Source organism: Trichoplusia ni, chromosome 24 (assembly GCF_003590095.1).
Source record: "Trichoplusia ni isolate ovarian cell line Hi5 chromosome 24, tn1, whole genome shotgun sequence".
In the NCBI taxonomy this organism is placed as follows: Eukaryota; Metazoa; Arthropoda; class Insecta; order Lepidoptera; family Noctuidae; genus Trichoplusia; species Trichoplusia ni.
This window is the reverse complement of record NC_039501.1, coordinates 1,479,727-1,503,749: the sequence shown is the minus strand read 5'-3', so window position 1 is coordinate 1,503,749 and position 24,023 is coordinate 1,479,727. Positions and strand designations below refer to the sequence as shown.

At 36.5% G+C, this 24,023-nt stretch overlaps 2 protein-coding genes across 3 annotated transcripts in view; one reads left to right on the top strand and one right to left on the bottom strand.

The window, feature by feature from the left end:
• The window catches only part of LOC113505130 (mitogen-activated protein kinase kinase kinase kinase 5), a 44,964-nt gene extending 24,657 nt beyond the window's left edge, over nt 1-20,307 (top strand). The window contains exons 2-21 of one of the 2 annotated variants that reach the window (XM_026887671.1): nt 676-879; nt 1,503-1,609; nt 2,085-2,223; nt 2,897-2,969; nt 3,567-3,757; nt 4,394-4,498; nt 5,071-5,353; nt 5,561-5,672; nt 7,992-8,030; nt 9,315-10,180; nt 10,489-10,625; nt 10,829-10,910; nt 11,278-11,400; nt 12,107-12,244; nt 12,497-12,621; nt 13,623-13,755; nt 14,216-14,334; nt 15,011-15,152; nt 16,245-16,371; nt 16,629-20,307. In XM_026887671.1, coding sequence (XP_026743472.1) covers nt 676-879; nt 1,503-1,609; nt 2,085-2,223; nt 2,897-2,969; nt 3,567-3,757; nt 4,394-4,498; nt 5,071-5,353; nt 5,561-5,672; nt 7,992-8,030; nt 9,315-10,180; nt 10,489-10,625; nt 10,829-10,910; nt 11,278-11,400; nt 12,107-12,244; nt 12,497-12,621; nt 13,623-13,755; nt 14,216-14,334; nt 15,011-15,152; nt 16,245-16,371; nt 16,629-16,728 — 3,345 coding nt within the window. In that variant the 3' untranslated portion in view covers nt 16,729-20,307. The remainder of the gene's footprint in view (nt 1-675; nt 880-1,502; nt 1,610-2,084; nt 2,224-2,896; nt 2,970-3,566; nt 3,758-4,393; nt 4,499-5,070; nt 5,354-5,560; nt 5,673-7,991; nt 8,031-9,314; nt 10,181-10,488; nt 10,626-10,828; nt 10,911-11,277; nt 11,401-12,106; nt 12,245-12,496; nt 12,622-13,622; nt 13,756-14,215; nt 14,335-15,010; nt 15,153-16,244; nt 16,372-16,628) is intronic. The other variant, XM_026887672.1, reaches the window with a different exon arrangement.
• A 2,676-nt stretch (nt 20,308-22,983) lies between these two features.
• LOC113505129 (DNA polymerase epsilon subunit 3) lies at nt 22,984-23,595 on the bottom strand. Its single transcript, XM_026887670.1, has one exon. It carries the CDS (start codon nt 23,501-23,503, stop codon nt 23,144-23,146), a length of 360 nt encoding a protein of 119 aa, XP_026743471.1. The 5' UTR covers nt 23,504-23,595; the 3' UTR covers nt 22,984-23,143.
• Nucleotides 23,596-24,023: the final 428 nt, after the last annotated feature.

The window sequence follows — 24,023 nt, the reverse complement described above, 5'->3', positions numbered from 1 at the left end:
AATATTTAAGCATGGATACGGTTTAACTTCATTTATTTAGGTGACTAATTATAGTGATTATTAAATATGTGGCAAAAAATATGAATATCGTTTACAAAACTAATCAGTCTGAAAAAAAGGCAAGCTTATTTAAAATGAAGTATTACTTTAAGAAAAATAATTTTAATCAGCCATTATTTTACTGTAAATAATATAAACCTACGGACCCCACAATTCGTGTCAACTCGGCGCAACAGTCGACTCCTACTTAACTGGTGTTTTATTAATGCTTAGTGAAATGGGAAGGAGTCGGCGTCACACATGTCCAACAGGGCATTATGTCCAATATCCTCGTTTGTTAAGTAGCGAGATTATCTTGAAAGAAAAACAAGAAATTCCCTGATAACCCTTATGTAAGAATTCAATATCAAATGTACAAGATCTTAGAAATTCCTATACCTGTGATAGCCAAGTGGTTAAGGTCACCATGTCAAACCCATGGTGCGCGACGTGTCGCGAGTTCGATCTTCCATACCACAAGCGTTTGTGTAATCAGCGAATGCTAGGAAACCCCGCGGCATAAGGATAAAATCAATTCCATAGTACAAACAGACCCAAGGATTAATAAATTCTAGCCTTACATTTCAGTACTTCAAAATGAAAAATGTATTTAACAAACTATTCCTCCCTTTCCAGGCGAAAAGGCTCAACGGCAACAATGAACTTGCTGCCATCAAGGTGATAAAGTTGGAGCCGGGCGATGACTTCGCGATCATTCAGCAAGAGATCCTCATGATGAAGGACTGCCGCCACCCGAACATCGTCGCGTACTACGGATCTTATCTCAGGAGGGATAAGCTGTGGATCTCTATGGAGTATTGTGGGGGAGGGAGTTTGCAGGTTAGATACTGTTTGTTACAATCATACATATTTGATTCACATTATCTTTTGGTTGGTCAGTCTGGTTGGATGAGCATGGAGAGGTAAAATGGAAACATAATTTTTCAACCCTTAACTTGGCAAAAACAAAAACTGTTAACTTACTTCCAATAAAAGCTACTGAGCCAAACTTGATGATGACATTTATGGGACCAAATGTTGCAGCTATTTCACGATTAATGAAAAAAAAATAGTCGAAATCATTTCATCCAGACTGAGGTTCTGAAGTAACATACTGACGAATTGAGAACCTTCTTGTTTGGAAGTCGGTTGAAAACTGCATGAAGTATTATAGTTTAGTTTTATCCTACTTCTAGAAATTTTCAGAAAAACATGTCTTAAAAAATGTAAACTTAGAAAACAGTTTTTCTACTGTAAGCTTACAAAATGTTAGCTTTAAACCAATATCCAGGATTCTTCTTGGCAAAAATTATCTAACCTCCTTGCTTTTCTAAATACAGAAACAAAAAACAATTGCAGTTTCCAAATCGGTGCCTAAATCTTAAACAAACAGTTCAGTAATCATTCAATTCACATTAAAATCTCTTTGCACGAAAACTAATCAGAGCTATTGATGTTTCCAGGATATATACCACGAGACAGGTCCTCTGTCGGAGCTGCAGATCGCGTACATGTGCCGCGAGACGCTGACCGGCCTCTCGTACCTGCACAGCATGGGGAAGATGCATCGGTGAGTATCAGAGAACCGGCGAATATAGCTTCCACTCAATGAAGACTCCACAGCTCTCTCCAAAATGGTTGAGCTAGGCTTGCTCAAAGTGATCTGGTTCCTTCTTCCGAAGGCCAGTCCAGGAATGACTGTACATTGGATTACGATATAATTTAAACGATTTTGCGGAATAAACAATTTCATGTCAAAGTGAACTTTATGTCTTATAGCTTATTACATTATAAAATATGCCATAGAGGCAAATTTGATAAGAGGTAATAAAAATAAAATTTTCGGACGACAGCTCTCTTAAAGTTAAAAAAAAATCTTCGCTTTGAAATATTCAATCTAAAAGATACATCAAACCAAACTTAGCTCATAGTTTTTGACAAGTCTAGACAATTATTTTATTCACCGACCGTAGGTTGCAAAAATCAAACAACTTCAGTTGAATCCTGGGTATTTTATAATTACATAATCCTTTCATCATCTCCAGTGACATAAAAGGCGCGAACATCCTGCTCACGGAGTGCGGCGACGTGAAGCTGGCTGACTTCGGTGTGTCGGCCCAGATCACAGCCACCATCAACAAGAGGAAGAGCTTCATCGGGACTCCGTACTGGATGGCGCCAGAGGTAACCTGCTTAGTAACGTGTATGATAATACTCCACAATCTGCACACAACGCCATCTAGTTTCAAACTAAGCAAGTCTTGTAAAAACCAGTCAATTGATAAACATAAATGGATGGCGCCAGAGGTATCATGAATACTGTAATAAAGTAATATTCCACAACTTTCACACAACAATGTCCAGCTGTAGTCAGCTATAGGCTGAGATGATGATGATGAACTTTCACACAACGCCATCTTGTCTCGAACTAAGCCAAGCTTGTATTATGAGTACTAGACAACTTAATAACATGCTTATATAACATGTTGTGATCCATATCATACATACATAATATAGATCATTCACACCCAGACTCAGAGCAAATGCTCATCCTTCTCCCAAATGTTTGGAGTCGACTTCTAAAGACCAAATAATTAGAGTCAAAACCAACGTTAGAACAAACTTTCTAATAGACGAAGGGCTTGATATATTTGTAAATGTCCAAGGAAATGATCAATTTTGTCAATGACAAAGGATAAAATTTTGAGTAAGATTTGGGGTAACCAACTTAATATTCTTATTTTTGTATTAATAGAATATTAGTTTCTTAAGGGGAGTTGTTTATTTCTTTGCAGTATATACAATACCTATACTGCTTATTAAAATATGAAGCTAACTATAATGTTAATTATTGCAGGTGGCAGCTGTGGAGCGCAAGGGTGGCTACAACCAGCTCTGTGATATTTGGGCGTGCGGCATCACTGCTATTGGTAAGACTTCGAGATATTATTTGTGTGATCTCCTATAATTTCTCTTAAAACTAGAAATGTCTTAGAATATTACGTGTTGTCTTTGTGAAGATGTATGTTTTATTAGGCCTTATAAAAAATCGCGTGATTTAGAGTTTAGGTTCTTATAAACGCAATTTCTGTATTTTTAATGCCAACGTCTTAGCTGTCAAAAGCAGATTGACAGTTTCCTACTATGGTTTATTCGAAATACATATTATTTATCATTCTGCTATAATATATTATTCGCCGTGGGCGGCCTAGGAAGCGGTGGCGAGACGATCTCAACGCTTACCGGGCGGGCTGGTTCCATGAGGCCCAGAGCAGAGAATCGTGGATGGATTTGGTTGAAACCTTGGCCCAGCAGTAGGAAAGAGCGAGCTACAAAAAAAAATATTATTACTAGCCTGGAATGTCCCATTACTGGGCAAAGGTCTCCCCACTCTTCTTCCACTTGTCTCTGTCATAAGCCGCGAGTGACCAGTTCGGTAAGAACGAATCCAGGTCAACCCGCCATCTCCGTCAGAAAAAATGTATATTATATTATCAGATTGTATAAGTTTTGTTTCCATTTCCCAGAGCTAGCCGAGCTGCAGCCGCCCATGTTCGAGCTGCACCCGATGCGCGTGTTGTTCCTCATGTCCAAGTCCGGCTTCAAGCCGCCCTCGCTGAAGGAGCGCGAGCGCTGGTCCGCCGTCTTCCACTCCTTCCTCAAGCTCGCCCTCACCAAGAACCCCAAGAAACGACCCACCGCTGATAAATTGTTACAGGTGATTCTTGACTATATGCTGTTATTTATTTATTTAAACTTTCATGTACAATTGTGTTACATAAGGCAGACTTAATGCCTCAAGTCATTATCAACCTTTGGGTCAAATGGAAAAGCAGCTCCAATGGGCACTATTAAAAGTACTACCTACATCTAACTATAGATAATTATAAATAATATACGAATATATATAAAAATATATATGTTATGTAGGTTAATTCGCCATACTCAGTTAAGAATAGAGCGAATGTCATGCCCGTATTAAATAGTAATGATTAACTGTATTGTAAATGTACAATACAGGTTAATTAAATTATTAGGAAGTTACCTGATTAATAATTAAATTGATTGTATGCATTATCAAAGTTGAGCATCATTTACTTTATATTACTCTATAGGGTATTTTTTAGGGAAACTGTAATATTCATGACTCAAGCTGTACACATATTATATACGCAACGTATGCAACACATTTTATGGTATCTACATTCGTATGGAAACCATAACATTGACAGTCAATCACAGGTTGCGTTTTGACTTGCACATACCCGTACCCCGTATCTATAAAGAGCGATGGATAACTGGACTAAATTGAAAAAAAAACGATAGTTTTACCATGTTTTTGTTGTGTCCTCAGCACGCGTTCTTCCAGCAAGACATGAGCAAGCGGCTCGCGATAGAGTTGCTGCACAAGTACTCCAACCCGCCGAGCCATTGTAACAACGAGCCGGACGAGGATACTGTAAGTGTATTAATGATTAGATGTTTGTTATTATTTCACGTAAAAACTGCTGAACGGTTGTGGACGAAATTTGGTAGAGGATAGTTTATAACCTGGAATAACACATGGGATTTAGGGGAAGTTTTATTCTGATTTTATGTCCCGGTAAAACCATTTCGGTTTTTAGCAGGTGAAGTCTATCGTACAGAAAGAGTTTTTTCTAACTTTTATCTAGGCTTAAGGTTCACTTACTCAACTGACACATACGTGAAGATGACCATATTTGAGCCTATATACCGGCACGGATTTTGAGCGCTGACCTTCACCTGAGCAGAAGTGATTGTTTGGGTTCCTTTTGCGGTATGAAGTGAGGCGCGGGGCGGACTCAAGTGCAGTGATTGTCACGCAGAGCGTCGCGTCATAGCTGACATGAGTGATTGGTTGAAATTCGTTCTTTGCTGCAGTCGCATGCACCACAAGACGACGAATATGCACAATTGATTGGCGTTTTATTTTACGATACGCAAAGCGAACGTGTTCCCCCGAGCGCTTAAGCTCCGTGGCGGTGCCTATACCTTACACGTGTCCCGCAGGCGCTGTCCACAGTCCCGCAGCGCATCGCGTCGCGCCACACGGGGCGCGCGCGGGGCGCGGGGGGCGCGGGCGGGGGCGCGGGGGGCGCGGGCGGGGGCGCGCCGGGCCCCGCGCGCCCGCGCTCGCTGCTGACGGCGGGGTCGCGCCGCGCCGCCTACGACGACTCGCCCATCGTGGACCTGGACGCCGACGACGACCTCAGCCGCCCCGCCCTGCCCGGCGTCATGCATCTGCATGCCGATGTCAACGCTAGCTGCGATGGAGACACTATCAAGAGGAATGGTACGTCTAACACTTGTTTTAGGAAAAAATAACTATAACTATACCCATGCGAGATTGTATGATCAATAAATAAATAGGGATGACGACTGAGTATATCAAATTATCTACTTTAAAGTTTATTAATTGTAACGTAACATTATGGTACAATTTATACTTAATCACGAATCATAAAAAAAGACAAAAAATAACAAAATGTTCGTATTACAGTATACCACAGACAATCAAGCGAAGACTGGAGTGTCGCATCACTAATGAGCTGTCCGAAACACAACCCTTTATCACAAGACTTAGCCAACGACACGCTCCCGACAAGCGAAAAGTAAGTACCGCATTATATCACACACATACAGAACATAATTCAGTTAATTAATTCGCTTCTTTATGTTTATTTATATATTATGTTATAGCAAGTGGTGTCGGGTGATCACAGGGGATGATATATTAAGAATGAGTTTAAGGTATAAACAAAAAAAAAACATTTTCCAAATTACAAAAAAAAAAAGTTTTATTGCCAACACTAATTTTTATTTTTAAGTTTTTCGTGTGCTAATTAATTTTATTTAAGTATTCATTTTTTTATGTATTTTATTTTTTGTGTGTGGGATTTTTAAATGAGTTTTTGTGTGTTTTTTTTGAGTGTGTGAATGCACATGATAGTATAGTTGTGTTTTTTGATAATGAGCATGTGTTGCGATCTCTGTCTGGCTTTTGGTTTCCCTATGGGATTGGTGTCTATGGTTATATGAGGTAAGATGTTTACTCGCTGTCTATGGCGTTGTTTTGGCCTTCAGTGTGATTTTTTAAGGTCTAAAATTGCTAGAAAAATGCCTAATGTTTAACAGTTTAACTATATCTTGAGGATCCAAAATGGTTTTTAAAACTTAACCTCAACGTTTTCCGAATAAATATAGGAAGGCTAGGAAAGGAAATATATTCAGCTAATTGGTCTAGCAATTTTAGATCTTATTCTTAAAGAATTAAAGTTCAAATCGAAGCCAACAGTAAGTGATCGCAAGTTTTGTGTGTGGAATTTGTTTGGAGTATATAAACTATAAAATATATTATAATAAGCGCTTTATATATTAGCTAAATTTGGCGCTTATATAGCGTCTATCGGTGAAAAGTCGCCTAAAGAGCAATGCAGCAGATTTTTGATACAAATAACCTTGATTAAGTAATTTGAATCATATTGTGTGAAATGTAATGTTCAAATTTATTATTAAGTAGTCTCATGTTAAGTTTAAATGAACATGGACTTAATCTTAAACAGAATGAGATTCAAAATGCTCTATAATATTTGTACCAATAATCTTTTACCTATACAATCTCTTAAAGTACTATATTATATATGGAAATAAAGCTTAGAGTCGAAATAAAGCGACGAAATATATAAGTAAATATATGCGATTGCTGACGTCACTAAAGGTACACTTAATTTGTCACTATTGGGGTGCTTAGGTAACTGTCGTTTTCAATATCCTAATTCAAATTCTTTATTTGTAGAACATAGGTAAAAACAAATGTTGGTGATACATATTTCGACGGTGTATGAACGCTATGTTTTGCCACAAACGGCATACAAATATTTCAAACTTAATTATTTTTAATGTAAGGAAAACAACAAAATAAAATGTCATGTATTCATTAAAACTAAGGACCGACATCCTATCTTATCTGTCCATGTATTTTGCTACGCGACATAGGATTTTATTCAATCTCCGTATATGATATAGATCAATGTTTTGTTGCCAAATCCGTAGAAAGATAGAATATTCAAAATGGCCGTATGACTATTGTCGCAAGTCATCTGTCCGTCGCCTATTCTCCGTTAGATATAACTTCTGCTTGTCTTGCATGACCCCAGCCCCTCTGACAAAAGCTAACATCAATATATAACGGTCAAATGTATGAAAATGACATTTTAGTTTAATAGATCACGTCGCAGACGTCATTTTGACTGCACGGGTAGCCGAGTGGTTGAGGTCATCACGCCAAACCCACTAAGCGCTACGTGTCGCGGGTGCGATCCCCGCGTATGACAAGCATTTGTGTTATCCACGATTGCTTGTCCTGAGTCAGGGTGTCTTTGTGTATGTGACTTAAATGTTTGTGAAACCTCGCGCGACACAAGGATTAAGTTCCTCAATGCGGGGGTCGTTTTTAAAAAAGAAAATAAAGAAAGAAGAAATAGATCATGTTATGCTTTCTTTGAAAAAGTTTAGGAGACGCGATTATAATGTCACGAATTTCTAGTGGAATAACGCGAGTGGGATAGCAGCCTAGATTTTTACGCGGTATGTTTAAATCAGGGGTTCCCAACCTTTTCTTAATCAGGGTCCGCTTTTATATCATTACTGTTAGTAGAAATTACAATGTAGGTAAAATGAAAAGCCGGGACATATTTTTTTATTAAAATTGAAATGATCGTTAGTGTTTCAGAGAAATTTACATACCCCACTGAAAAATAAGTTTCGAAAAATGGGTCAAGCAAATTTTACTCTATTTTTAGTCATATCTACGACAGTTCCTATTTTCCTCGACAATTAATCCAAAAAGTACCCCAAAAGTGCCAAACAAGTACCAATGCGCCGCCATGTGAGTACCAGGCTATATCTGTAAGTTGTCTCTCTTGTTTTAGGAGCCTCTTGCAATATATCGATGAAGAGTTAATGCTCAGGTAAAAGGAAAGGTTTATGCATGTAATACATATATAAAAATGTATATCTGTGTGTATTTGTGTTTTTAGAGGCTTTTTTAAGCTGTTCGGAATAAAATTCGACAAATTTCCTAGATATAATCTTCATATACCGAAAAAAAAATAAAAAAAAAATGTTTCAGCAATCTGTTAAGGCTTATTTAGACTATGTGGGTATAATATCGTGCTAGTTACAATATAATGTAATACCGTACAGATCTGGTATCAGCGACCGCCACTAATGAGTGTCTTTTGTCCATATGACTTGAGTGTTTGTGAAACACCCCGCGATACAAGGATTTAATTCCTTAGCGCGGGACTCGTTTTTTATATAAAAAAAAAAAACATAATTTAATGCAACTTGCACGTTATTCCCCGCAGCATCTAAATCGGCTTTAAGTACCTATTCGTAATTGAATTTGTGCGGTTAATAATTTAAATTCTACGGTGTAATGTGGCCAGTCGTTATAAACAGTGGGATTTTTAATTAACATAATCAAAATTGGGATGTTTTAATATTCCGAACAGTCTGTATTTAGAATTAGATTAGTTTAGTTTTGTATAGATTTATTATTTGAGCCTTTATAAATAAATAGCTGATTACAGACTTTTTGTGGTATAGGATAGTTAATAGTATGCCTTTATTCTAACTATTTGCTAATTAAGTATTTTAGTAATAAAAATAAATAGACAAAAAAGAGTAAAATGTTTTAAAACTTTGTTTAAAAAAAACAATACTCAGAAGCATGTGGTAGAATATAATATTAGGATAGCTTTTAAAACTTCAGCTATGAAAACAAGATAAAAGTTGTAATTATGAATATTAATTAATTAAATTATAAACATAAAAAGTCTGTAATTATAATGTAAAAGTAAATAATTATAAACGTATCGTATTTCGTATATTTATTTAGTCAGACATAGTCATAGCATGAGGCATGCTTTAAATAAAAAAAAAAGCTTTGCAGCTTAAATATAAAATGTACATTTTTAAGCAAAGTAAAATATATAAATCCCTGATTAAAAAAACATTTTTGAATACCTAGAAAAAGAACATCCGGTTTATCCCACCAGCACCACTTGTTATTTTAACACGAATAAAAAAGATATTGCCTTATTATATACACTTAACAAAAACCCTCCCACAGTTGTGTCTAACCGCACCCGACCGCTTAAAAACCTAACCGCACTGCGAACCCCAAGAGAAAAGCTACTAAAACTACCAAAATATAACTACAAATCTACTAAAAGTATTTTTTTTCGCAGGGCAACATTACCTTTAACCGCGGAAACGGCAAACATGGCGCAAGCTGGCAACACAGCGTTATCAATGCACGACCAACACTTATCGCAATGCATACAGTTGAAACAGAACTTCTTGAACAATTCTACCACTAATATCTATCAGAATCTAGCTTCTAATTTCCAAAGTCCCATCGGTGCTTCCAGAGTTTCGATCGACGATCCTTTGTGTAGGAAAATAGGGGAAGATATAATGTATGTGGATCAGCAAGAAAACGACCACTTAGATACACCTTTAAGGAACGCGAACTGTGAATGTGGGCTTTGTCCTAAACCTGAGCCAAGGGATAACAATACCTTAAGTGACCTCCAGAGGTCGGTAGCCAAGTGTTCCTGTGACGTGTGCAACTCAAACGGGGACATATTAAGCTACTACAGAAACTGCTCGAACCAAAACACGGACTCCGGTATCGTTTACTGTGATATATGTAAAAAACAAAAAATCTCAGTTTCAAACTTCAGGGCCCTACAAATCGCGAATAGGTTAAGAATATCCGAAGACGACAAACTACAAAATGGCGGCACGGACGACGATCTCTGCAGGAAAATTGACATTAGCTTGAATATGGAAGACAAAATGTTCGAACACAGGAAAAAACACAACAGACATAACTCAGATTCGGTGACCGCAGGCATAGATCTAAATCAATTCTGTCAATGTGAACTCGAGGTTAAGAGGAAAACGTCGTCGGTAGATGAAATTTTCAAAATGGTAGAGGAAAATGGGCGGGACTTGAAGACGGAGGCCATAGATGAGGAGAATAAGACTTCGCAACGGCAAAGGAGTTTGTCTGACAGCCAGCGGGATAAAGCCAAAGTTGATAATAGCGGTAAGTAGTATTCGGTTACTGTGCCATTTAATTTAAAAACGGATTTAGCGCGTTTTTTAAGGCACTAAGGTCTATTTTTAAGTACATTACTACGGCGTCGGTCTAGAAAATATCCTGTCTATTTCCGACATCAGTCGTGAACCTTGCTGATATGCGATGCAGTGCTTATAGACCCGACCGAAATTGGATTGCAGTTGTAATGCGATCAGCACCCAAGTTGTTTTCTAATTCATGTTCACTCACGAAAGCAAGCAATTTTTGTACGACTTGTGGCGATTTGATGTAGAAAGTGTCTCTTCCCCCCCTAGCCCCCGGTGTAGAGGCGGGGGCTCCGCCAGTGCCCCCACGACGAGCCCGAGCGCGGCGGGCGCAGTCCCCCGCGCGGGCCGCGCCCAACGGCCTGCCACCCACGCCCAAGGTGCACATGGGAGCCTGCTTCTCTAAGGTACTGTAACTACTGAAATATGTAGGAAAGTACGTTGAAGGTCCAGTTTCTAAATACTATCTAATCAATTACATTCATATTGTAAATCTTAAAACAGAATTAGAGTTTCTAAAATATTGTCCGCGTTCTTCATGCTATCTATTTTTGCTGAACTACCTTCATTTTATGGATTTATTTTAAAATCATAATTTATATACACACAGGTGTTCAACGGGTGTCCTTTACGGATAAACTGTACAGCCTCTTGGATACATCCCGACACGAGAGATCAACACATACTTATAGGTAAGCTCAAAATGAAAGTCAAGAAGAATACACGTTGGTATGTCTATTTAATTAGATACTTTCAGAATTTAATCATGATGATGAAAATTGATGAGACCAAAATACAGTTATTTGACGTTGGATAGAAAAGAATTAACAGAATCGAATCATCCAGTCCTAAATTATGAGGCAGCAAACATAAAACGAAAAATAGATGAAAATGGATTGAGAACCTCCTCCCTTTTGAAGTTTATAGTGAATGGAAGTTTCCTTTGACTAACTAGTCAATCTTTGCAATCTTTACATCCTCTGTGAAATTCGGCCATTACCAGCTCCATCTTAACTTTAACACTTTTACCTTTACGTAAAATCGTCTGTCTGTCTGCAGGCGCGGAGGAAGGCATCTACACACTAAACCTGAACGAGTTACACGAGACGGCGATGGACCAGCTGTGTCCGCGGCGCACTATATGGATGCATGTCATCAAAGATGTGCTCATGTCGCTGTCTGGTGAGTCAATAGCTATGCAATTAAAACGATAACTGTGTCCCACAATGTGTGTACTTATTGTATATTTGACAGAAGTATTTTTTTCGTATATTTTCGGGTGCGTATGTATGCAGATTTTTTACGTCTAGTGTTAAAGTTACATAGTACTCATTCACGTTGTATCGCGGATGCAGTGGCGAATTATCAATCATGGCATCCAAGTGTTAACGTACGAAACGCACGTGCGGTCTAAGTTGCGGGCGAGCGACTGGCGTCCGTATCAAACGTGTGTGTTCATGTCGAACTCGCGATATCAGGCAATTTTAACCAATTTGAATTTGTCGCTAGGACTTTCGATACAAAAGAGTTTATTAGTGCTGTTCTGGCTAGAACTTCGATTTGGCCAAGCAAACAGTAATCATGGACGTCAAACACGCGCTTACACCTGGCGGCCAATGTAAACACAAACCCGCCACGTGTTCGCGCCCGCGCGATACGACGTGAACGAGTGCTAAGCGGCAGAGGGCCGGTCGATAATGCTTGCCACGGCCAAAATAATGTTGTTCCACCATAAGTTTTTTGTGTTGTCGCGCTGATATTATCAATCCTCATCGATCAAGGATTGTCTCGAGCCTCTTCTCCCGAAGTCAAAGTCACCATCTACCCAACAGTGTCTTACATTTTTCTAGAATGATTTAACCATACCACATTACGTTTACTTGGCCAGGTAAGACCCCGTCGCTGTACCGGCACGAGCTGCTGGCGCTGCTGGGCAGTGCGCGCGGCGGGCGCTCGCTGCGCGTGCTGCCGCCGCGCCTGCTGCCGCGCCGCTTCGCGCTCACCACGCGCGTGCCCGACACCAGAGGTAAGGGTACACTGTCTCTTATGTGTGTCTCTTGTCAGCAAGCACTCCGAACTAGGCTTCATCGCAAAATTTGCAACCCTCTGCGACACGTTGGCGCTGTTCAGGACGTTTTCCCGCGAGCTTCTCTCAGTCACGGTGGTCGATTTTTCATGCTGCCATGTCTCGCGTGACATTAAGACCCATAGATATAAGATGTATAAAATACACAAGACGATCTAGGATAGCTAATAACCAAATTACCCATGTTTGCAGGTTGCATTCGTTGCGCGGTTGCCCGCAACCCCTACAACGGGTACAAGTACCTGTGCGGGGCGACGCCCGCCGGCCTCTTCCTCATGCAGTGGTATGATCCACTCAGAAAGTTTATGCTGCTCAAGGTAAGATATAACAAGTCTGATAATTAGAAAAAAAAAGGAATTGGGTACCTATATATTGATTTCAAACTCTGGTTTACTTGCTATGATATCTAAATCTTTATTTTATTTTAAAAAGAAAGATAACTGCCGCCGCGTTTCAGACTTTGTTGCCGTTAGTAGCCAAAGTGGTGAATAGCAATCGTAATCTCATTATTAAATGATGTAACGGTTTATTCACGCGTATTTATTAGGGCAGTTCGACTCGCAATCCCGCCGCGTCAGCTCATGATTAAGGACTCCGGTTGGGTCCGAAACTAGTCGGGCTACCCCGATAAATACGCGTGAGTAAACCGTTACATCGTTTAATAATGAATCATTCTCACGATAGTTACTATCAAAATCGTAGTCTCGTTTTTTTTTTGATATTTTCATAGTAAAGTGTGCTAAAATAAAATATGTTGCTAATACCAACCGTCCATGAAACATTACGAAATGAAGACGCTTGTTATTTTAATTATTTTTAATATACTTTACATACTTCTGTTTAAATTTAAACAATAGGGATGATGACATTTTTTTTTTGCAGTTTTGGTCTTGTAGGTTTTTGTATAATAATGGATACGTATTTTTTAATTTGTCCCGCAAACAAATTGACAGTGAATGAAACTAACGCGTGACGTCACGATTGAGAATAAATTTAACCATATCGTTACGTCACAAGCCCCCTCTCCTAAACTTTAAAGCAGTTAATCTTTGTCAATTCTAGTTTTTCTGAAAAAGGAAAAAATACGTGTCTCATACTTTTCAATTATCTGACTGAGGGATTAATAAGATTTTTTTATTTTTATACCCAGTCATCATCCCTATTATCTACTATCATTTGCAATATTTTCGTTCCAAACAGTTTACCTATCCATTGCAATTACTATAGAGTACCTTTTAATACATATATCCTTAAACATTTCACTGACTAAGTTCTTAGTCAAGAAATATACTCATGATTTCGACACGCTTGCCCACAGAACATAGAATGCGTTCTCCCATCCCCACTGCTGGTGTTCGAGCTGATCATCACTCCTGAGCTGGAGTACCCGCTGCTGTGCGTGGGAGCCACCAGGAAACCCTTGAGGCTCAACCTGCTCAACATTAACTCTGGTAAGAGACGGTGTAAGGTTGTAGTTAGTGACCCTGGCTGCTATACCGGCAGTCGTGTGTTCGATTCCCGCCCAGACCAAATGTTTTTGTGATGAGCATGATCATTTGTCTGGGTGCTTTTTATCTATATACTTAGTACTACTAATATAAACGCGAAAGTTCATATGTATGGATGTTCCTCTTTCTCGCAAAACCCACTTTGTGTACTGATAGTTTATAACCAGGATTAACATATAGGATAATCTTTACCAAGGTTTTGTTTCCGTGGGATCAATTTCGTGTACAGCAGCTAGTGTAAAATAAAAAATATCAGCAAAACCGAAAATAAATCTTTAATGTCTTCACGTTCCCATGAAATATCTAAGTATGTTTATGAATTACCAAATAAGTTCACTTAGTTCGACACTAGATGGCGCTGTATCAATCTCTAATAATTATATTATTATTTCGTACTCACCAGGAGCGACATGGTTCCACTCGGAGGAGTTGGAGGTGTGCGTGGGCAACTCAAACACAGTCATCCCGCGACCAGAGAGGTTGCACACGCTGAGGGCAGTGCATCAACTCAACAAGGACTCCGTATGTATACTGTTAATATAGCGAGTTTTATATATGTAGGTGAACTAGCTGACCAAGCACACGTTTAGTTGCCATACAAATGAGTTTTAGGAATTTAAAAAAAAGTAGGTGTTGTCCGATTCTCAGACATGCCCAATTTGCACACAGACCTTCATAAGAAGTTCAATTACGTACAACATGACACGAGAATTTTATGTTTTATTGTTATTAGATAGTTATTGATACAGTAAGGTTGACATTTTATTGTTGCGATTTTTGAATGAAAGAAAGTGTGGATTTCTTAAAGATCTATTAGAGACTGCTTAAAACCGGTTTATTCACAAGTGCCGTTCAAGTTATTTATACATTATGTTGCTAGTTTAAACACAAGCACAACCTTAGAACAAATATTTTGATAGCTCACTAAAACGTTCAACTCCAACATCGAATCTGTGACGTAATATGTGGAAAATGTTGTGGTTATTACATTGATTTTGTTTAATCTAACTTACTAATAAGTTTTATACGTAATGTAATATCTTTATTTTTCCCAAATAAATAAAATAAAGTGCAAAGCGTCATTATAAAACAAAAATAAAATTAACTTTATTTCAGACCTTGATCCATTATAGCAATGACCTAAACACCTCAGCTATCTGTCAAGACGAACTAACAGTACTGTATATATTATCACCAGGTGCTAGTATGTCACGAGAACGTGGTGGACATAATCCCCGTCCTACCTCCGAGCGTGGAGCAGCGCTGGCGGCAGGAGGACGACAAGCGGAGGAACAAGCTGCTGTCCAGGATACAGTTCGATTTCAACATCGATAGCATATGTGAGTACCACTTTGAAGACTTTTTGAGGAACTCGTGGCTCTTATGGTAATAACTAACTGTTGCCCGCGACTTCGTCCGTGTGGTTAGAAGATATAAGTTATAATTTATACCTGCCTTCTATCTATCTTGTAGGATTCAGTCAGCGTTTGCAATGTAAGCGCAAAAAATGTGTATTTTTACGACCTCACATTAGAAACCTCAAAAATTGTAGGCTATGTGTTATTCTGATGTATAAGCTATATTGTGGTAAAGTTTCATTCAAATCCATTCAGTAGTTTTTACGTGAAAGAGTAACAAACATCCATACATCCATACTTACAAACTTTCGCCTTTATAATAGTAGTAGGATAATATATGTCTTTATTATTGAGAGAAATCGAGCTCGTCCCGCCATTGCCTTCTATGTAGACTAAGTAAACGAAAAACACCCTGATCTAAGGATCTTTTTTATCCGCTCTCGCATAAAGGAAGTTAATACTTGTGTCGCGCCTTCACAAACATACAAATCACAAGCACAAAGTGGGTGTCGACTCAGAACAAGCATTCGTGGATCACACAAATGCTTGTCCTACGCGGGAATTGAACTCGCGACACAACCACTCAGCTATACGTGCAGTAAACTTATTTTGACTTAGGGCCGATTTTTCAATCGCCAGATAACTTTTATCGGACGATTATGTTTGACGTTTTGACAGCTTTTGTATAGAAAATATGTCAAACGGCCATATTTAGTTCTCAGATAGAAGTTAACTGATGATTGAAAATCGGTCCTTAAAAATTAAATTTTAGATGATGCCGACCCCTGGCCTCAACATTGTGCATCACATTAAAATTTCAATAAAATTTGGTTAAAAAAAAAATAAAGAGTGATCTCATCGAGTTTCTTGCCTAGTTATCTCCATAGGAATCACATACCGGAACCGTGCACCTAGTGTCAATATTAGAAAGTTTTAAAGTGCCAAGAAAACGGTCCACTTTAAATAATAAATTTTGATTTTGGATGATTCCTGCTCTACAAGTTACGTGACTTTGACTTATCAGTTCATACCATTTGTCCGATACGTTATTAATGATGATGTATGTGTGTGCAGTGTGCCTGGCGGACTCAGTCCTGGCCTTCCACCGCCACGGCGTGCAGGGCCGCTCGCTGCGCAACGCTGACGTCACGCAGGAGATCTGCGACGCCTCGCGAGCGTACCGCCTGCTGCCGCACGACAAGTATGTGTACACCTTGTGCTTGTAGATAAACACCTCCGAAACGGCTAGACCGATTCTCATAAACTTTTTTTTTCTTTCTGAGACCTCGCTGCGTTGGAATTTTTCATCGTATCATATTACGAACTTAATTTTTTGTGATTATCGTGATGAACTGTCATATGGTCCTTTAGAATTATTTGAAGCCGGTTGTATGTTTTTGTTTTAAAAACAATATTATTTTACAAATACTGTCACTTAACAGTATTTACTCCTTACAGGGTGGTAGTACTAGAATCACACGTACTACAAAACAACACGCTGTCGGGCGAAGACGGCAACGATCTCTACATATTAGCGGGACACGAAGCCTCCTACTAATGGTACCAACACGCCACTAAAAGTGCCGCGCGGCACTAAATAGTGCCACGAGAGAAATGTGTCCATCCGACACTAAACGACGAGAAAAGAGGTATTTTTTCAGTTTCAAGACTGGTTTTCGTTGAGAGTCGAGGATGTAAAAAAAGACAGAATATTTTTATTTAACAGATTATCTGGATAAGTCTAAATAAATACCTAATACCTAGTTAAGGCTTGGCTTTAGCTAACCTAGGTCTTGATGATAGTATTAACAACTTACAAAAAGTATGTTATGCGCTATACAGGAAACCTGATTAACTTTAGAAAAGAAAATTTCACTCGCGTCGATAAACAAACAGTTACAATACAAAAATTACCGAAAATTTCATCAATCGATAAATATCGATTTGATAAGCACAAATCGATCGATTTTATAGTACCAGAACATCACTAGTCTAAAGCAATATGGCGGATTTACCCAATAGTTTAAATCCTATGTACTGGATGTATCAACGATTTTACTATTTCATATTTACGTGATTATAGTCGATGTAATTTAGTTTTAATAAAATTGTCGTTAATATTCCCTACATCACTGCCATTGCGTGGTATTTAATGAGACAGTATTTTGATATTTTATATTCTGTTAATTAATCAATTCAAGCTGCCGAAACACGGACGAATTCGTTATTTCAGATGGTCACCCATCCACGGATCGACTGTCTCTAGCGTAGCTTAACCTATGATCAACCATTTGCAGTTATAGTTTTTATAGCAGTTACAAATTGTAAAGGAAAGTATGATGTAATATTAAACTTTATTTAAATATTTTGCATTTATTGAACCACTTCTCAAGAATGCTGCCAGCTAATGTTCCAAAACTTGGAATAAATTTAGCAATTAATTGGGCGTCTTACATCAGCCATCTATATTGCATTTCGTTCTACGGGCTTACGATCAAATTTAAACCTTAACGTTTATTAAACAAGACTTATAATCAAATATCAAAGTACTGTCGCCATTAAAAACCATTTAGTTAATCATTCCTGAGAGCAATAAGTTTGATTAGCAAACGAAATTATTATTATATATACACGCCCCTGCGCCTAGAGGGCATTTAGAGTCCCAAGTAATCTATCTGTGTCTCTTCTATACATTTAAAAGGCAGGGGTACTCAACATTTTTTGTGTCTCAGGTGTTTGGTTTCACTTAAACATTTTTGCCAAAAAAAGTATGGCTTTAAATGTTCATTACTTCAAATGCCAAGAAAATTATAAAAGTGTAAGTAACTGGGCAAAAAAAGGTTGACTACCCCTGGTTCGAGTTGTCAAATTTGACAGTTACTGTTAATACGATGTGCAGTGAATGCCAGTGATGCTTTATAACGCTCGCGTACTGCTTTAAATGTGAAAATAAAAATCTGTATTTTAGTACAGTATTCAGCCAAATCGGGCCGAGTCCAAGAGATTTAATTTATTTCGCGTTAATACTGCAAATATAAATAATAATAATAATGTTATATAACACGTTTCTATTATAACAGTTATTAACTGTGATCGCATTATTAAGATGTATTAATATGTGTAAACGAGTATTTTGTGCGAACAGGGTCGATCGACTAAAAGTACTTTCTTAGTTTTGAAATCGATTAGTGAGAATCTTATCTGTTATAGCAGAGCCAGGACTGCGAACTGAATGCGCACTTCAAACCACCATAGTGTTGTGCGTTGTATTATACCTGTCGATAATCGATAACGTACAATGAGAGTCCAGAGAAAAGTAATGTCACATCCCTTCTTATGACTCAATTCGCACGGTATTAAATAGCTCAACTTTAGTCGATATCGACTGTCAGCCAACCCTATTTGTCACATCCCTAATTACTATTTTATAAATCTTGTGGTTAAGGTCGGTGTTTTTAACCGGTAAAATAACAAAGTATATTAATTAACAGATCTTTTACTCACTATATTTAAAATATAAATAGTAATTTTATTTATTCATTTAATATTAATAACACATGTGATGACGTGTAACGGAAATTCATATAAAAGACAAATTTTCATGAACATAGACTTTTCTAGGCTCTTGTGTAGTTTTGGTCTTTTTTTTTTGTAAATATAATAATTATTCCAGTTAGATTTTAGTGAAACTGTATATTATCTATAGTCATAGTTATTGTAATTATTATTGTATTTTGTTTTTAAATGCCTATTTTTGACGGTTAAGGCCTGGTTTCACTGCGGGCTGAGGTTATCGTAAAGTATTTTTATTTTGCGATAAAAAAATGTTACATTGATATTCTTGGCTTGGAGTGGGATTTAGATCTCGTTTTGAAATAAATAAATTTTTCCACCATGACAGTTTCAGCGAACAGTAATGAATTGTTATTGAAAAATCGATTCGACCGAATTTTAATTTGTCGGTCGTTTCGGTTCGTCGCGAGATCCCTATCATTTAGTCTGTCTCACTTTCATTGGACTTTAGGGTTTATTTAAATTGAACTAAAGTTCGAAATCCTGTAATGTTTTATTGAAGCACGCTTTTTTGTCTCGACTCAGCGTGAAACATTTTAATTTGAACTTTATCACGTTGCGATACAGTTTAATTTCAAAAGTCTGTCATAATACAAGATACACCGCCATATAAACTTATAGAAGATCATAACGGCTCGCGTTGACTGAAGTAAGTGACTTGTGTTGTCCTCAAAAAAGATCTTTAGCCACTCGTTATAAAGTTCAAATTCCAATGTTTACTTGTGCTTTTTCTACTAAAACCTTGTTTGTACAGTTTTATGGGAGTTTTCGTTTTAAATGTATGAGATTATAGTGTTATAGAGTCCGTAATGGCATGAAACAGCCTCGTTTCAGTAATACCGTGCCTCTGTGTATATTATTTTATATGGTTGTGTTTTTAACTTTACAAATCGCAAATAAACTTTTGTTCCGTCAAATAAGTTCAGTGCAATGGAAAACGTATTAAATATCTACCGTTTGTAAGAAAAGTGTATGTAATATTTTTTATGGATATCCAAATTTTTCGGTGTTGCCACAAGCTATAATCAAATATTTAAAACTTTAAATCTATAAATTTGTTACGCTTTTGTGTTTAAACAACTGTTGCTACTAAACAAATTGATTTATTTAATTAAATAGTATATAAGAAAGCAATCTTGCAATTAGTGATCCCATTTTAAATTCAATCATTATTGATCTCGTGACTATGTGACGGATAATGCAAAAAGGTACAAAAAAACATCTCACTCTTATGCAGTCGGGTATTGATTTGAAACTTATATTTGTATAGTTATGTGGTTTTACCGTAATTCATTAATGAAATATTCAAAATTGTAATGTTATAAAGGGATCTCGTTAGCGATTCCTCATGAATTAATAATTAAACAGTATACATTGTATTATAAATATATTAAGTTGTTAAAGAACATGGATTTTAAACATAATAACAGCTCTGTTAGCGCTCGATCTAAGTAAAGAATTTTTATTTTTCAATTTCAGAGTCTTTCAGAGTTAAATGCAGTGTTTTGCTTTTTTTAATAATCCTTTTTATTTATATACCTCCCAATAAATATTATTTCGTACAGTTTTCGTTTTTTTGTTTACCCTTTTTTTTAATACTGTATTTTGATGTTGTTAAGGTTGATTTTACTTTGATTAATGTTTTTAATTTTACAGGTAAAATTTAAGAATTGATAGGATTTTTATTCTAAAAATTGTGCAATAGTTACATAGTGAAATATGATACAATAGTGTTATTGAAATTGTTATTTTTTATTCGTTTTAGAATATAATATTAGGGATAGGAATTGTGCCCCATTTTGACTATGAGAGTAGCTAAGATGAATTAAAATTTATATTAAAAGATTTTTATGACATGAAAATTTAATCCTATTTTTCTCCAAAATCTAGTTACTGCAAAGCAGACCTTATCTCTTTGCGTAACGATTTTAAATACAACAAACATTAGCGTAGACTACAAATTGACTCGAAATATGGATTCAAGATGGCGGATATTCAACTGTCGAAGTCGAAACAATAGCAGTCAGGCGAAGTTGGCGGTAAAAGTGAGAAAAAGTGATTTAACTTAGTCGTTTTGAAAAAGAGATGAAATGTTCTTGAAGTCAAATCCATCTTCACATTTTCCGATAAATTAAAATACTTGGAACAATCTTAGCTACTCTCAAGTATTTAAGAAATACTACAAAGTCGTATTAAAATTAAAGTTTATAATTTGCAAGCTTGTATAATACGCGAAAACGATTCTATCTCATCCTATTCTCTTTGCAATCGTAGTAACTATGTTATTATTATGACAATAACCACATTTCGAAAATTAATTATATTTAATCTCGATAGTATTAAGAATTTTCACTTCTAATAAAATTTATGGGTATGTAAGTTAATTACAAGCTGGTATTGTGACTCCATTTAATTAGATAACTTGTATAGATAAAGATGTTGTTTTAAAAATGTATTCTATTTGATTCATGGAAGGGAAACAGAGCGACTTGAACACTAGATTTTTTGATGCGAATTCATAATTATTCGATAACGGTTTACTGACGCGTAATTATTGGGATCGCATGATTAGACTGAGCCAATGGGACAGCTCATGATTACGTACTCCAGTTGGATCCGCAACTAGTCGGACGATTCTAATAATTAAGCATGAGTACGTAAACCCTTACCAAATACTAGTGAATCCGCTTCAAAACATCTACTAAATAATATTTAGATGAATCGCTTCTTTAATTGAACAGATTGTATTTAAAAAACATCTATAAAGAATTATTGCTTGCTAATGTAAAAATATATTGGAGTCACTATACCAGCTGTGTTTTACATTCAGACATAAAATTAATCCATCTTCTTAATAAAGTAAGTTTAAATCAATAATAAATTAGTTACTATGATTGTTTAAAATATGAATGTCAAAACTTAAAACTTGGCACTTGACTGAGAATGGCTGTAATATAAAGAAAAGTAGATAGCATATGACACCGGTCATATTGTCATATTTAGTCCCGTTTAGTATCTAGATATAATTTAGGTATATTTCAAAATATAGATATAATGAAAACATAGAACACCAGTTTTGAAATTAATATTCCATTTGATTTGTTGGTTGTGTGAAAAAGAAAACTTTTCGTCTTATTGCAAATGGCGGCACAACTGACAAATTAAAATTATTTTTAATGAAGATAATAATTACCAACTCTTTAGAATTTAAATAAATATAAAACAAAGTCTGTCATTAAAAGTCTATTAAAACAATAATTATAAATGATAGACATTTAAATTAGCATTAAATGCTCTGTTGGAACTCTTTTTTTGCATTCCCGTTTGAGCTAAGGGTGTTTGTCTTGTTTCAGTGTTTCTAAATTAGCAGTATTGGTGTAAAAGTTGTAGTGTGATCCTTTTACTGGCAAATGTTTATAGCAATAACAATAAACAAGGTAATTAATAATTTTAGCGTTATATTCAAGTACCAATACAATAGATTTTTAGAAGATTTTTGTTGAGTATAATTTTGCCTGTGAAAGGATCACCCCTTACATTCTGCCTGTCAAAATTCCCTCGCAATTTTGACAGATTGATTAAATGTTACCGTAAAAAAAAACATTTAAAGGTATTGTATTTTCATATCTATTATTTTTAGCTTTGCTTCCGGTAGTTTCTAAATAGTTCGTACAAAAATAATGACAATTTATTTTAGTATAAGATCTTTCCATTTTTCTCTAATAAAATTCATAGTATTAATGGTAAAAGTTTAAAAAAGAATTATAACCAGAGGAAATTATAAATTAGATTATATTAGCATTTGAAAATGATAAATTAGATATGTGGATATTTATTTTGGTTATCAGGTGGCAGTGGGCTATGGCTGGAGATTGTAAATATGAAGCTGTGTAGAGGTAGCGTCCTGAGGTAAATGTCGGTTCAATGTTATTTCGAGATTGTTTCTGAACAGATTTTATTCCTGAATAAAGTGACGAACAAAACTAATGTGTTATTATTTTGTGTGCTTATTTTACATGAATGTAGTATCTGTGTAATTTAATAATGGAACCTATTTGGCCAAAAATAAAGACGTTTAAGTTTTAGACTGCTCTATTAATTAGCAATTAAAATAATTCAACGTCCATCACAGCTTCTGTAGCTCATATGAGATTACAGATATCTAGCTGAATTTAGATAGGTACATGCAAAAGTATTAAAATTGACTTTGCAAACAGGAGTCCTAAATAATACACAAAACTTCAGCATCAACACAATTTATTAAGAGTTTCTTAAAAATAAACTTATAAAATATAGGCTAGCTCACGTTACAATCACTGTTGCCAAGGTCCCAACACAGAAGGGACATTTTACTGGCTTTTGGTGGTAAATACACATATCACTATCAGTCAGGAGTCACATCATTCATCCTCTATAACCTCTACTTCTTCCCCTTCATCTTTCTTCTTACCAGCTCCAGATTTTCGGGCAGAAACCATCTGCTTGTATTGTTCTAAAGATTCACCGAGAGGCTCCACAAATCTGTCGAATTCTATATCCTTCATGGCATCCAACACATCCTGACCCGTCAAAGCTTTTCTTTTCTTATTTTTCACTATATTTGTAGCTGCTGAAGTCACGTATAACACGAAAACTGATGCTGCCTTCGCGAGTCCTGTTCGCGCCTCCTTTGATATCGAAACTCCCTCCGGTAAGGCTTCTTTTACTATCCTTGTGACTACAGTCATAGGGAGATTTAAGTCCTCCAATTTTTCAGCCATTATTTATGCAGTTTTAGTACGTATTAGCAATAAACATGGGATGGGAAATGACTAACCGCCAAAAGTTTTAGAACTAAACAATTTAACTGAAATGACAGGTTAAGCCTTAAGGTTAGAGCTGGACACAGATTAAAAATCAATACAACGTTTAATTATTGCATGAATCAAACTGTTGAAAAACAACACGTGAACAATTTAGAATGAAATGTTATAGTATAAAACATATACATATAAGTCATGTGAATAATTGAGTTAGATCAAAATAGTATGGCCCATAGATACATATATGTATTCGGAAGTAAAAGTATCCCTGCCTGTTTATCTTGCTTTCAGGGCTGAACAACTGAACCGATTGCAATGAAATTTGGTACACAGATAGTCTAGATAATAAGAAAGAATGAAGGCTACTTTTTAACAAAAAGTGTAAAAAAGGGTTTTTAGGGGGGTAACGAGAGATAAAAAATATGTATCAAACTTGTTTTTAGGAACAACCACGGCTATTACATTTTAGCACCCGCTG

Coding starts and splice junctions, on each gene's coding strand:
- LOC113505129 (XM_026887670.1), bottom strand. CDS start 23,503: ATGGCTGAAAAATTGGAGGACTTAAATCTCCCTATGACTGTAGTCACA.